A 15091-nucleotide genomic window follows, 5' to 3' on the forward strand; every position below is an offset into this window, starting at 1 on the left:
TGTATAAATAAAGTTGTATTGTTATTGTATAAAAAGTTTTATTGCTCTCTTACCACTATGTTTACAGACATTCGGAAAAACATACTTTGACATCAAACATAAACTTAGGTAAGTACCCATTTTGTATAGTGATCAGAGGGTTAAAAAGGCCACATCGAATTAATTTATCTAAAAAGCAATATTGCAATGTGATATTTGCTCGTGTAAAAGTAAGTGCGCAATGCACACAAAATGACGAATAGCAATATTGCTTTTTAGATTAATTGTTTTGATAACTTTTTAACAGATCATGTTTCACCACTCGCTGATAAACTGTCTGGTATTCTATAGATAGAATAAGTGTCTGATAGTAGTGCTTTTTATATGTGTATAATTCACAGTGATCCTGTGTGTCACCTGGTAGTCCACCCAGGCGAACCACGGGTATTTTTTTCCCCGTGTTCTACCTGCATACCCATGTTTCAAACAGTAATTTATGAAAGAGAAATATGGGACTTCTTATTGTCACGGCGACCCTATGAGGTGGACGGTGCTTCCACCTATTTCTACCAAAGTATTTTTCCCAAGGGAAATAGATTTTACATTCATTTCTACTACATTGTCAGAACATCCTATTTAGTTATGTACTTACCATCATCACGACAATTATATTAATAACTATTTACTCTGTTTCTCTTGTAGTTTTTAAGTTATGAAAGGAATTCATTTTTAGTTTATTTAAAAATGAATATTTATTTATATAAATACTTTTGTTTGAGATTATACTACATTGACATTATAAAGCATGTTGTATTAGAGTAGTAGAAATGAATGGTAATAGATTTCCCTTGGGAGGAATACTTTGGTAGAAATAGGTGGAAACACCGAAGATGGACTACGGGTAGTAAAGGGTCACCGGCTTGCTTCCCAAACGGAGAATGCCGGTTCGAACCCGGTGCCAGACTTACACCAAGGAGTTACTAATTAACCACCTATCTCGCCGATCTAACAGAAAGCAGAAGCGTCTGGGTACTCAGTTCATCTTGCGATAGATGTACCTATGAATAACCAGGGGGGTTAAAATAGCCACATCGAAGCATCTAAGGAGGCAGTATTGCTATTTGACAGTTGTTTGCATTGCGCACTTTTATATGTGCAAATGTCAAAGTGCAATATTGCTTTCTTTAATTGCTTTGATGTGGCCATTTTAACCACCCTGTTGGCAATAGCGAATTATGACTAGCCGTGAGCTTATGTGTACTATTATCTGTCAGATAAGTTCCGGGTAAGCTATCAGACACTTAATTATAAGAAAGTAGCGAAACAGACCCTTAATAATTATAATTACAAGTGTTTTTTAACTTGATAAATCTGACGATGATGTTGTCCACATTTTTTTCACACACAAACAAAACTTTCACAAACGTAACAACTTACATGCGTTAATTACAAAATAAACAATTTAACACACTAATACTTACTAAGTAATTGCCAAAATAAATAGTGCGCATTGTGTGATAAGTACGATACAATGGCCCCGATTCCTGCAGACACCTCCTAATTTTATTTTAAGTTATACCTGTCGTGTTCTTATTCGACGAAAAGAAAAGGGACGGATGATTGACAACCGTTAATTTTAAAATGTAAAGATAGCCCAGGCAAACAACATAGGCATCTCGCTCCTATTCAATCCAACCGACGTGTGCTGTGAACTTAATTCTGTCGGGTTATTGGCCAATATAAAATTTTGGGAGGGTTTTTTTCTGCCTAAAATTGGCGTGAGTTGCATAAATTTTATGCCTGGCGATTACCCGTCCCTTTCCTTTTCGGCGGATAAGAAAATGACAGGTATATTTTAAAATAAACTTAGATGATGTGTACTGGATTCAGCACCAATATGGCAAATCCACAAGGGTTTTAAAAATGGTAGCTTCGATCCTGGCATAGCGAGTTCCACAAATTCATTATAAACTCATATGTTACGGTACGTGTTAACAAAATTGAATCTTATACTGACTACATTATAACAGTCTTAAGCACGACACAGGCTTTTATGACAATTCTTTTGGAAAAGATTCCTTCATAATGCTGTTTGGTTTTGTACTTAAAGTGTTTCAGGCATATAAACCATTGTATCTTTTTACTCAGTCATATATCTTGGTGTGAATGATCACTCTTTTAATAGGCCATGGTCTGTGTTCAATAACTTTCACTAATTTGTGCGGTTCGTGAGGAGGATGCTCGTAATATACCTCAGGGTGTGGAGGATGATCTAAGTAGATGACTTTCTTCGGAGGCGCGTCCAGGAACACATGTATCTTCTTCTTCTTCTCGTCGACTAAACTGTGCACTAGTTTCTCCTTTTCATGAAGCAAGTCGTGAACAAACTTCTGTTTTTCATCAACCAAGGCGTGGACTATCTTTTGCTTTTGTGCAAAGAGATCTTGGGCTATCTTTGTCTTCTTCTCCACAATGCCTTGCAACGCTTGCTGCTTCACTTGAGCAAGTTTCTGTAGACCTTGTAGTTTATCGTTGAACTTCTGTTTCTTGTAGTCCAAAATCGTCTGTCCGAGCTGTTTTTTCTGTTCGTAAATCTTCTTTCCGAATTCGACCTTCTTCTGAACCTTGGGCAGTATGTCTAAGACGTCTAATTGTTTGACTTTGTCGAAGTCAATGCTGTCGACGAATTCCTTGAAGTTGGCTGCAGCGTTCTCCTTCAAAGCCTGCAAGTCTAGCGTGGCCTTAGCAGCATGGAGAGCGAAGAGGAGCAATATCTGGAAGTGGATAAGGCGTTTAACATTTATAATTGGAAACGAATTAGCTACTTCCAATATGGAATAGCTACTGGCATTTTGATTGTTGGAGAAACGATTCTACTAGGTAGGTTCAGGCAATAATTCTAACCTGTTTATTAGCTCCATTGCTTATAGATGAGCTAATATAAATTCTAAGAAGGTCTATAATGTAATTACTTCCCCAATTAACACCGAGATTCATCAAACTTTTTAGGTGGCTGTATTCAAACGAGATATAGGCATCTCTTAGAATACCTACGAATCGAAATCATTTACCATTTGGTGCTTCTATTACGCCCGAGTTGCCATTAACAAACTTACCGACAACTTTTTTCAAAACGAAATGGGGACCGCATTACAATCTTTTACGTGTGGGTTATGAGGTGGAGAACCAACCTCATCAACCCTGGAGTCAGGGTTACTATTGAGCCTCCAAAGACCCCTGACATGGCTCACGTAACGCATACTTACTTACATCAGTAAGTAGTAACCGGGACCAACGGCTTAACGTGCCTTCCGAAGCACGGATCATCTTACTTTCGGACAATCTGGTGATCAGCCAGTAATGGCCTGACCAAACTAGGGGCCACAAAGTATTTTTTGTGATATGTCCCCACTGGGATAAGAATCAGGGACCTCCGGATCGTGAGCCCAACGCTCAACCACTGGACCACGGAGGTCGTTAATTACGGTACTTAATTAAAAGTAAAATCACCTTACATACCAGAGTCAAAGGTCTCATGTTGCACGGTTATTGTCACCAGTAACGATTAACGACTGAACGTGCGTACGAGTTGTCCACTTAATATAAAGTGATGCATGGGGCAGTGCTTTGCTATTCGGGCGGCCTATTCTGGATACATATTCCGCATGTTTACTATTACGGGCCAGTTGTATGCTGTCGCCAATCTTCTTCTATGGTGTGGTTTAAAAAAAGTATTTCAGACAGCGTCCATATACAAATATCACGTTGGTCTAACAGATAACTTAATAATAATATAAGAACTTTATTGCACAAAATAGGAGAATTACAAAATTAAATGTTTACTTAAAACTAAAGGTGTGCTTATAATCTAATTAGTTTTCAGGAGTTGTACAGGGGTCCCCAAACTAGGCAATGCCTGAATCTTGGGGAACCAGATATTTTTTTATTTTTTATTAGAAACTAGCCTAAAATTATAACAAAAAACAAAAGAAAACAAAGATAAGCATTACAAAATAAAGTGTAGCATAGGTATAAATAAATTGAGGAAGAGGTAAGTAGAAAAATTATTTTACGAGGTCTTCAGTAGTGGAATAGTCCAGGGTGAGTAACCAGCCTGTTAACACGGACTTTGCTACCGGAATATGACTTGATGACTATTTCACATTCATACATAAACTCACGCCTAGTTCCCACCGGGGTAAGCAGAGACTATTGAATTCCATTTGCTTCGATCCTGACACACTCTTCTCTTGCTTCCTCCACATTCATCAATCTACACTCACGCCGGTTCAGAGCTGATTGTCTTTTCTAAGGACATATCAATGTACATCCTTCTGAGTGTTCCTCTGCCAGCCCTGCCACAACCTTCGCTTAGATACTGCTTTCGTAATGCTATAATCCTTCATCCGCTCTACGTGTCCAAACCAACTTAACATTCCCTTCTCAATCTCAGTCACTTTCGCAAGATAGCCACATCTTTTTATAGAATTTTACTTGTTTTATATAGTTTTTTTTATTATTTTATTGTCTTTGCTTTTGATATTTTTTTTATTTTTTTGATTGATTGATTTGATTTTTTAATGAATTTTGGCCTTTTGTGCTTCTTGTAAAATAATCATCAATATTTCAGTTTGCACGAGAACCGTTTTTATTATCTAGACACGCGGTCGCGTGTCAAGCCAAGTTCAGGAAACAGAACTGGCGAGCCGCACCGTGTGTAATATTACACGAACCATTTGGAGCCATTTTTGACCCCCTCATAAATCAAAAACTATTTCACATAAACGTATCAAATTTGGCTCATATATTGAGACTTGCGAGATACATATGTGTTTTAAATTTCATAAGGTTATCTCAAACGGTTATTTAAATATTAATGTCCAAAAATCCTCATTTTTATCATTGACTGACTGACTGACCTATAGATCAAAACTCTAACCCAGTTCCAGATGACCTAGAGATTGGTATATCGCCAATAGTCACTCGCCAATAGACACACACACAATAGTGTATCGTCTTTTACACCACATCTCTCTCCTATCACACTGTTTCTCTGTATCTGACTAGTTCAATTAGGAATATATTCATGAACGTATGTTTCTAGAAGTTCTTTAACAATATCGTATACATATCGCAACGACCTATCCTTACCACGTCTGACCAACCACAATAGTCACGTAGGGGAAAGTATGGTGTCACCGAATCGGGCCAAATTTATCGAAATGCAGAACACAAGTCGCTTCACTGTTAGCATCACAATTTACAAAGATTTATTTAGTACCCGGTACTATTGTGATGTAACTACACGGTAACATACCGTTCAAGGACATGCTGGTGGGTGTGGAGAATTCAAAATGTGATTAGGACAAGTAAACAACTGTATAAGAAGTCGCAGGTTCGAATCCAGCACATGCCTAAACCAATCATCTGGGATAACATTATCCCGTTTTTCACAGGGTCCGCTCACCTAACCTGAAGATTTGACAGATCCGGTTTTTTACAGAAGCGACTGCCTATCTGACCTTCCAACCCGCGAAGGGTAAACCAGCCCAATACTGGTTAGGTCACATTTCTCCGAAAATGCATTTCTCGGGAACATGGGTTTCCTCGCGATGTTTTCCTTCACCGCTGAGAACGTGATAATCATTTATTACTATTGGTTTAGGCCTGTGCTGGATTCGAACCCGCGACCTCAAAGTGAGACGCAAGCGTTCTACCAACTGGGCTACCACGGATCCTTACTAACCTAAACCTATTAAAACTGGTTTTAACTTCAAACCTACACTTAATATATAATTTGAATTGGAATTAATAAAAACACCAAATATCTTATGAATAAAATATAATTATTGAAACATATGCACAATTTAATGTTACAGCTTAAAAAATGTACGTTTTTTATTAATTTCTAACGCAGTAGCTATTAAAATAACTGTTTCTGAATCGCCGATTTAGACAAAATTTTAGACCAAAAAAGTTGATCTAGAATGTTGTCTAAATTATCCGAATCCCTAATTAATTATCATTAAGTGCAACCCTTAACATTTCCTATGAAAAAATGAGAACAAAAAATAAAAATTTAATAAAAATAAAAGATTTCTATAGCACTTTAATGTAAGTTACTGATAGCATGATGATATTTTTTTTAGTGTACAAATTGAGAGATGACTTTAAACCTAAAAAAAATAAAAAGTACTTATCTGTCTTTTTACAAAACAAAGACAAATTATAACACCAGGTTTAAAATATAGTCCGCGTCACGAAACAAGTCCCGTCGCCTGCGGCGCTAGTGTCGCGAATTCTACATAGAATTATTATAACTCGTCAATTTGTTCCAGTAAAATCCGTGGACTTCTTTCGTGAGCCGAACTATATTTTCTACGTAGTTTTTATTTAAAACGAAGGCAAATGATTCAATATCGTACAATTTTTCATAGTAACATACATATCCCCATTTTAGCATAATTAAAAAAATATATTTTACAAAACAGAAAATGTACATACATAAGTCTTGCCGCCAACTTCATATCTATCAATATTTGGACTATAAATATGAACATTATTAAGGCAGATTATTTTCTCGAGGTACAAGCGAAAACTACCGTTGAAACCGTTACATACATATTTATACAAACATTTTGTGTGAAAGTTTAATGGACCAATCACTTACATACCTTATCACGTCGTACAACAACGGACCAATCAGAAGCTTTATTTATCACGACATAATGCCAACGGCCCAATCAGGAAGATTGCACATAAATTGTTACGTCATATTCAACGTCTGCCATTGGCCGAATTATAGAATTGTGTAGTTATAGAATAGTTAGCTATACTTACTAAAATGTTATTAAAAGGTGGTGTTACCCTGCGTAATTATAATGTATAATTCCTACGACAGATCTGTGAGATATTTTTAAACCTTCACACAAAAAACAATTCTTTACACATGCCCCGTCCGATTTAGATCTGATATTTTTTCTGCATTTATTTTTATTCAGAGCATTTTTGCAATAATATTTCTATACGAAATAACCTATTTACCTCAAAATAATTAAGCATAAAAGAGTAGAAATTAAATTATATTGTTTTTATAGCAACACTAGTTTTATGTCGCACAGTTTATTGAATTCACAACCAAAGTCTGACCAATAAGAAAAAGCTGCAAGAAATATTGCCAGAGCCAAAAACAAATTCACTTTTTACTCTTTTTTGCCGGTCTGCATATTTTGTGCTATTTTTGTCTGTATGTTTAGTGTATCATAAACACGGCGCAATATCAAAGAGGAGTTCCCGTTTCCAACCAACGATTTTCGAAATTGTTTTCGAATTCGCGTTTAGATCATATATAAATTATTATCACTTTGCTCAGCGGTGACGAAAAACATTCTGACGAAACTCACATTCCCGAGAAATGCGTTTCGGAGATCATTATCGTCAATTTAAGAGCCACGCTTTTGTCGGTGTAGCATTTTCCATTCCAGTCTAAAATACTCTCCATGCTACGTTTTTTTTTTCGCTTTTGCTTTTTTGTTTCGGAGGTGTGTGACCTAATCTATATTGGGCTGGTTTTCCCTGTGAGTCGGAAGGTCACACTGGCAGTCGTTTCTGTAAAATACCAGACCTGTTATATCTTCAGGTTAGGTAAGCGGACCCTGTAAAAACGGGATAACGCTAGGGAATTTCGTTTTTTGGGGGATTTGTTCTTATATGACTATATAGGGTGTTAGTGACACCGTACGGAATACTGAGGGGGATGATTCAGCTCATGATTCTCATGATTTTTGATGACGTTCATATCAAGTGGATTTTTTTTTTTATTATTTTCAGTTCCATATCTCTGCGACGAAAAATTCCACTTGATATCAACTCAGAATCATGGTCCGAATCACTCCTTAAAGTTTTCGTTACGATGTCACTAAAACTCTGTGTGTGGTTGAAATCATACGCAAACTCCTCTTTTTGCTGTTCCTTGGGCAAAATACGAACGGGGCAATCTAACTTGTAAAATATCACAAACATACAACTTATATTCTGTGGGTGCCTATGTGGCCCACGACTCCAACTTGGCGAACTCTTCATCGTCATCTGAAAGAGAAAAAGATAAATCGAGTATATAAAATAACACGCAATTTAAGCATATTAGAACGGCCTCCGTGGTCCATTGGTTAAGCGCTGGGCTCACGATCCGGGGAACATATCACAAAAATCACATTGTGATCCCTAGTTTGGTTACGACATTACAGGCTGATCGCGTGATTGTCCGAAAGTAAGATGATACGTGCTTAGGAAGGCACGTTAAGCCGTTGGTCCCGGTTACTACTCACTGATGTAAGTAGTCGTTACATGAGCCATGTCAGGGGCCTTTGGCGTCTGTTGGCAATGAGGTTGGTAATTCACCTCACAACCCACACGATAGAAGAAGCATTTACGAGGAAAGTGATGAGTATGTATGTGGATGGATATAGAGTTAGGTGTGGGGGGGGTCAATGGTGTTTTTTTTTTTTGCCGTGACTTATTGTAGGTATGCCGCAACTGGCATTAACTACCTGGCCGAAAAAATGGGGGCGCTGAGATCTCTCACCCGGTACAAAATTTAAAACAACAGGCCTGACGAAGCCCAGTTGGGCGTGAACCTCGGCTCGGGTCTGAGAGGAAAATATTTGAAAAAAATAATCGACTCTACTGGGTCGATAGCGATAAGCGTTGAATGAGGGAAATCGTCGACCACGATGGCGGGTTCGGTATCGGGGTTCTGTGAATGGTGTACGGAGAAGTACGGAGAAGACGACTGACAGAGATGAGCCGTTCATGTTAAGATAAAATTGGTGATAAGGGCTACTAACTATAATGGCTACTATTAAAACGTATATAGTTTCCGCAGAAATCATGTTTATTATTTAAAACAGCCTGACTAATGGCTACTCATATTTTAAATACTAAACATGATTTCTGCGGAAGCAATTTAAGTTTTAATAAAAACTTCAAAGAGAAACATAAATTTCAGTCGTATCTCGGTGACATTAAAAAAAAAATCTTACATTTTTAAACAACATTAATGAAGAAGCAGATTCGCATACAGCCTTGTTCCAAGTTTAAATATAATCCAATACTGACCGTTAGCTTTGGACTTGCTGGGCTTGGGCTTGTCGTGCACCAGCTCGCCGGAGGGCACGTCCGGCAGCTTGTCTGTCGGCACGTTGATGCCAAGCATCTCCTTGTCCAGGTCCTCCTGCGAAGCAAAAAGACAATTGACTTGGAAACTGACATTGGAGGTTTAACACTTTCATGGATCACCACGGGTCATTGATCTTTCATTCTTAATCGCGCTTGAGATCAGGAGCACGGCTAAAGTTATACCTGTCAATTTCTTATCCGCCGAAAAGGGAAGGGACGGGTAATCGACAAGCATAAAATTTATGGAACACACGTCAATTTTAAGCACAAATCTAAAACAACCGTCTAAAAATTTTACATTGGCCAATAACCCGACAGAATTATGTTGACAGCACACGTCAAACGGTTTGCATACCAGCGAGATACTTTTTTGATTCGCCCGGGTTATTCATTCATTCTTCCTAAAATGAAGTGCTGTCAATCATCCGTCTCTTTCCTTTTCGGCGGATAAGAAAATGACAGGTATAACTTAAAGTAAAATTAGGAGGTGTCTGCAGGAATCGGGGCCAATGAAGGGTCGTACCTGTTCGAGTTCCTCGAGCTCCTTCTCGAGCTCGTCTTCGTCGATGTCGTTGGGGAAGGCCACGTTGTTGGAGATGGCGTCCGTGATCTCGCGGGATATGTCGTGCTGCTCCGCTATGTCGTCCATTATGTCGTGCACCTTGTCTACGTCGCTGCAAAGATGCGAAATACAATTTACATAACATAATATGTTGAGCAGCGGTATCGGTACTGGTTGGAGGCCGCAGAAATGGATTCTGGCAGGGCTCTAGCTAGAACATCACCGATTAAAAAATTGGTCGGTGTACTGTGGAACAGAAGGCGATTGGAGCAACCACCGTTCTACACGCATTATCTATGGAGTATTGAAGGCGATTACTCCACCGACAAGAGCGCAGCTCTTAAATAAAGAGAGAGAATATGTTAGGAGAAAGTGGTGATGTTGGCCACACTGAAGGCACAAGTACATTATACACAGGACATTACTTAAAGACCTGGAAACCATGTGATATCAATTATCTACGATCCTAACGTGAATTCAAACTCACAAGTCGAATCCAATGGAATAGAGCACAAGCTGGGATTCACACCCATGAGACTATGATGTAAGTCTGTATGTAATGTCCTGTGCATAAACTGTGGAATACACAGAAGCAATCCAGTATGAAGTGTACTAACATATCCTTGTGCGCAAGTTTCATCGCTTTGGCAGCTTCGCGCATGGTATTGAGTACTTGAGCGTTGGTGTTGGCTCCCTCCAGGGCTTCCCTCTGTGCGTCGATCTGCGTGAGCGTGCCGTCAATTTGGGTCAGTTGCTTTTCATATCGCTTCTTGCGTTTCAGGGCTGCGATAGCGGCTGGAATAGTGCAAATTGAATATATAGATAAGAATCTTTGGGATCAGAGTCACCAGTTTAGCGGTGAGGGTGTTCTACCGCCAAAGAATGTTTTCAGGGGTACTATCCCCTGCTAGCCACAAGTCGATAGTGTGACTAAGGACCAACGCTCCTACGGTGTTTTATGTTAGAAGTTGTATATGTGTATCGCACTGTGCAAACTTCGTTAGTGCGTTCTAGGCCTGCATTGAATGATGAGCACGCCATCTGTTGGTTATGGGCGGAACCAGCTGGTCAATTAGTTGAGTCCGCCACATCAACATTACAAGAAATCTTCGAGAAGTTAATCCTTCATAAACAACCTGTTGTATAAGAACCAAGCAAGAGTCCTGATTTGGTTAAGACATTAAAGACTGATCACCCGATTGTCCGAAAGTAAGATGATCCGTGCTTCGAAAGGCATGTTGGGTGTGGTTACTACCTACTGATGTAAATACATAGTTACAATCCATGTCAGGGGCTTTGGCTGCTCAATAATAACCTGACACTAGGGTTGCTCAGGTTACTATTCACCTTATAAGCCACATGATAGAAGAAGACATCAATCATATTTTCAATCTTGTCTGCCTATTACATACAATCAGATTAAGATGCCATTACAAAACGGACACTTATATCATTAAAGTAGAATTATCTTTTCTATGAATCATGACAGTAAATAGTTGCACATTAAGTATGTATTTCTTTTTAAAAAGTTACCTATTACACTTTTATGATTATTACAATACAATACACAAAGAAGCCATTCTCGAATGATTCCCGTTCTACGAGTTCCTGCTCTATGTTTGTAGTCAGAGTTTCAATTTTATCCTGTAAACTTTCAAACAAACATACAAAAGACCCCATGCAGACTAAAGAAATTAGTTTTTTTTTTTTTTCATTTTTGTGCCCAAACATGCGATCGGTCGACTGACCATAAGCAGTTTTGATGGTTTGGTAAAAAAAGAAATTAGTCATTATATCATTCTTGCAATGGTTATTATGTAATTAGGCAAATACATATATCACTTACCATTCACACGTCACACTCTAAACATGCGACAATTTAATTTCATTTAAATTAACCATGTAAACATAGGTTATTTTTTACCATAATGTAAAGTAAATAAACATAAGGTATCTATTTGGAAATATGTAGATTTTGTCAAAACAGTAAAGTGTGTGTGAAAGCACAGAAGAAATATAGCATTAAACAATTATATTTTTATTTCTTGAACTTTCTATCAAGGCAATGACATACAAACATTATGACTCAGGCAATACTGTTATTGAGAAAAGAGCCTGCAATACAGCCGAAATTTGCATTTAAGGTGATTCGTTTTCCATACAAAAGTTGATGCAGTGCTACAGGAAAACAGATAGAGGAATATTGTTATAAAACCGATAAATAGTAATATTTTGGTGTATTATTTTCGCAAACTAACAAAAATTTAGGGTCCGAATACGAGAAGTACCATATTTCAGACCCTCAATTTTGATCAATTCTACATTTGTAGTGGTGCAGATGACAGTGTATTTGCTGAGCGTGTAGAGGTGTCAATGTTAGTTTGTGTGCGTGATAGTTTTTTATTTCTCTAAAGGCTTTGACTACTTGACAAGTGTAATAGAATGTCAGTGACAATTTATAAAGAGATTTTGTATGAAGAGAATAAATAAAAAACTAAAAATACTAAAATCTGAGAAAAGGAATATTGGACAAATATTTTTGTTTTAATGCATATTACTTAAACATTTTTAAATAATGGGTAAGTACCGTGTTTTAAAAGAGGACATATATTGTAATAAAAAATCAATACATAAAATGAAATGGCTGTATGGGCATAGTTCCCTTTGCCTTACCCTTCGGGGAAAACCAAATCAAAAAGAAAGTTGTTGCATTTGCCGGCCTAAATAGTACCTAGTCATTTTTAATTAATTGTTTTTCCATCCAACATACAGATTTATTTATATTCTCTTTGCCGCGGACTTTTTGGTGGAAACGGGAACGGGAAGGTTGATTTCTTCGTTGAATAATCTAAATAATCAATACGAAGTGGTGTTTTGTGGTTAATGATCACATTAAGTTAGTCGGAAAACATTCCCGATAGTATTATTAAATCGGAATATTCAATAAACAAAGTGTACCTAACCTAAGCCGCTTACTTCGTTTGGGGTTCGGAGTAGGAGTCTGCTCCGAGGGTGGGGGCTTAGGTTTCATCATTTCATTAATCATCATCAAGAAAAAAAACACAAGACATGGCTGTATGGGCATAGTTCCCTTTGCCTTGCCCTTTGGGAAAAAAAATAAGATAAATTTTGAAATTCTTATGTATAAACAAACATCACAGACATCATGACAGATCTAAAACTAACGAAAATCTCTTTTCTTTTTTCTATTTGACTTATTTATGAGTTTTAATCAAGAAAACGTGATAATAAGTTCGACAGCAACCAGTTCAGGTCCCCGAAACAGCCCATTTCAGGCCGCGTATATATGGAAATACTACTTCAATACGTCCCAGCCTTGTCTTTTTTTAACGTCCTCGTTAAAAAAAGACGTCCTAACTTGAACTAACGAACCTAACAATAAACACCATGCGTAAATATAAGTCCAGAAATGCGCTGCAAGTCGTCTGGACTGGGCGCGAAAACAACATAGAATTCGATTAGCTGCTAAGTGTCCCGCATGCTATCACCAGCTGTCACTGACATACGTATGAAGTCCCGCGGATTTTATTGGAACTAAATGACAAATCATAATAATTATATGCGGATACTGCGACATCAGCGCCGTGCTTGCGGGACGTCCTGAAGCGCTATTACATCTTTCAAACGCGATGCGACAAAGTTTGAACCGACGCAATTTAGGAAAAATCTACCTTATTATTACTGTACTGTGATCGTTATTTGTAAAATCATACAATACATATACACAATTCTTTATACACAATATAATTATTATGACATATTGTGGGCTTTTCGGTAGACCTACAAAAAAGGAACAATTCAATCATACATACATACATACATACATAAACTCACGCCCGTAATCCCTAATGGGGTGGGCAGAGCCACAAGTAATCAAAGACAACTTGCAGCCACTGTTGATACGAATTCCAAAGATGGATATGATGAACCTTATGGTGATAAGGTTCAATCATACATTGTTTTGTTATATCTCAATGGGCTCAGGCAGCGTTTTCGCCGAAAGCTCCAAGTCGGCTATATTTGTAACGATAATTATGTTTGACATTCATCATCATTTTTGAACCATTTTATACAAAAAAAAAATACTTGTATAAATTATATACCCTAAAGCACGCCCATGAATCACTCTACTCATTGGTGAAAACCGTATGAAAATCGGTTCAGTAGTTTTTTAGTTAGCCGCATGTTCACTGATGCGATTAATGCCTGTTAGAAATTTACAAAATAAAAAATACGGAAATTACGGAAGGTACTTTAGTGCAAAGTACATTATTGTATAATTATAATATTATTGGTAAAAGTGATACTTTTTGAAAATTCCGTAACAAATAGACGGGTTCGCCAAATTCAATTGTAAAAAAAAATACAAAAAGTAAAAACAATTAAAACATGCACTTGGGTTTGAACCGTGAAACTTAAGAATGGCGGCGACTGCTTTACCAAATGCGCCATTTAGAAGTTAGAAGTAGACTTCAAATTATGCATCTCTTTTAATAGCTAACCTAGTTCGCATGTGTGTGTGACAGCTTCGTGTTTGTACACAAATTGAAATGACACCAACTTTTGATGCAATGTTTTAATATGATATCTGCAGTAAATACTTTAAAATTGTAGCTTAACTTAAAGATAATGTATGTAAGATTTCGCCACCTAACATTTCACTGGGTCAGAACTCAACACTAAACGAATAAATGGAAAAAAATACGAAAACTGCAGAAGTAACGCCATCTGCTGACGCAGCGTTACCTAGCTGACTGAAATGCATCACCTTAAATCCTGCATTTCTTTTGTAAACAACAGGTATATTTATAGTCCTGACAGTACACAGGAAGATCTAAACAAATATACCACGAATCATTGACCACAAGGTCACAAATAGCCACAATTATACCAACAAAAGAATTGTTGTGTCTATAAGACATATAAGAGTAGATTGAATAAAAACCTATGTAAAAAATTACCTCTCTTATTCTTAGTGCCATTTTTCTTTGCAGTCTGAATTTCTAAATCGATTTTCTTCTCCAAAAACTCTTGTTTCTTTAGCAATAACTCCTCAGTTTCACGTAATTTCTGTATTGCATCATGAGTCGATGGACCCTTTTCTTCTTTTTTCCCACCGAAAATCTTGCCTAGAAAACTCATTGTGGTGTCCTAAAATCTACTAAATGCTATAAAAACCACACCAATCACAAGAAAAAACACTAATTACGCCTAAATCAAGAACAAATTCAACATTTATTCACGTCTTTTTACGGGACGATGCGTCATCTGATGTCTGTTCAAAACAATGATGGTTAAGTTTGTTATAAATAATTTCCTATCAACAAATGAAAATAAAAGCGTCTCATATGA

General features: G+C 37.4%; 2 protein-coding genes across 2 annotated transcripts; both read right to left on the reverse strand.

Moving 5' to 3' along the window:
• Positions 1–50: 50 nt before the first annotated feature.
• On the reverse strand, positions 51–5669 carry LOC126377410 (uncharacterized). Its single transcript, XM_050025144.1, has 2 exons — positions 3499–5669; positions 51–2753 (listed from the first exon to the last, which is right to left on the reverse strand). The coding sequence occupies exons 1-2, from the start codon at positions 3514–3516 to the stop codon at positions 2124–2126; spliced, it is 648 nt and encodes a 215-aa protein (XP_049881101.1). The 5' UTR covers positions 3517–5669; the 3' UTR covers positions 51–2123.
• Positions 5670–5804: 135 nt separating this feature from the next.
• Positions 5805–15025, reverse strand: LOC126377407 (charged multivesicular body protein 4b). The gene is made up of 5 exons (XM_050025142.1): positions 14701–15025; positions 10336–10513; positions 9680–9830; positions 9097–9211; positions 5805–8067 (listed from the first exon to the last, which is right to left on the reverse strand). Exons 1-5 carry the CDS (start codon positions 14879–14881, stop codon positions 8024–8026), a joined length of 669 nt encoding a protein of 222 aa, XP_049881099.1. The 5' UTR covers positions 14882–15025; the 3' UTR covers positions 5805–8023.
• Between the last annotated feature and the right edge of the window lie 66 nt (positions 15026–15091).

Source organism: Pectinophora gossypiella, chromosome 23 (assembly GCF_024362695.1).
Source record: "Pectinophora gossypiella chromosome 23, ilPecGoss1.1, whole genome shotgun sequence".
NCBI lineage: Eukaryota > Metazoa > Arthropoda > Insecta > Lepidoptera > Gelechiidae > Pectinophora > Pectinophora gossypiella.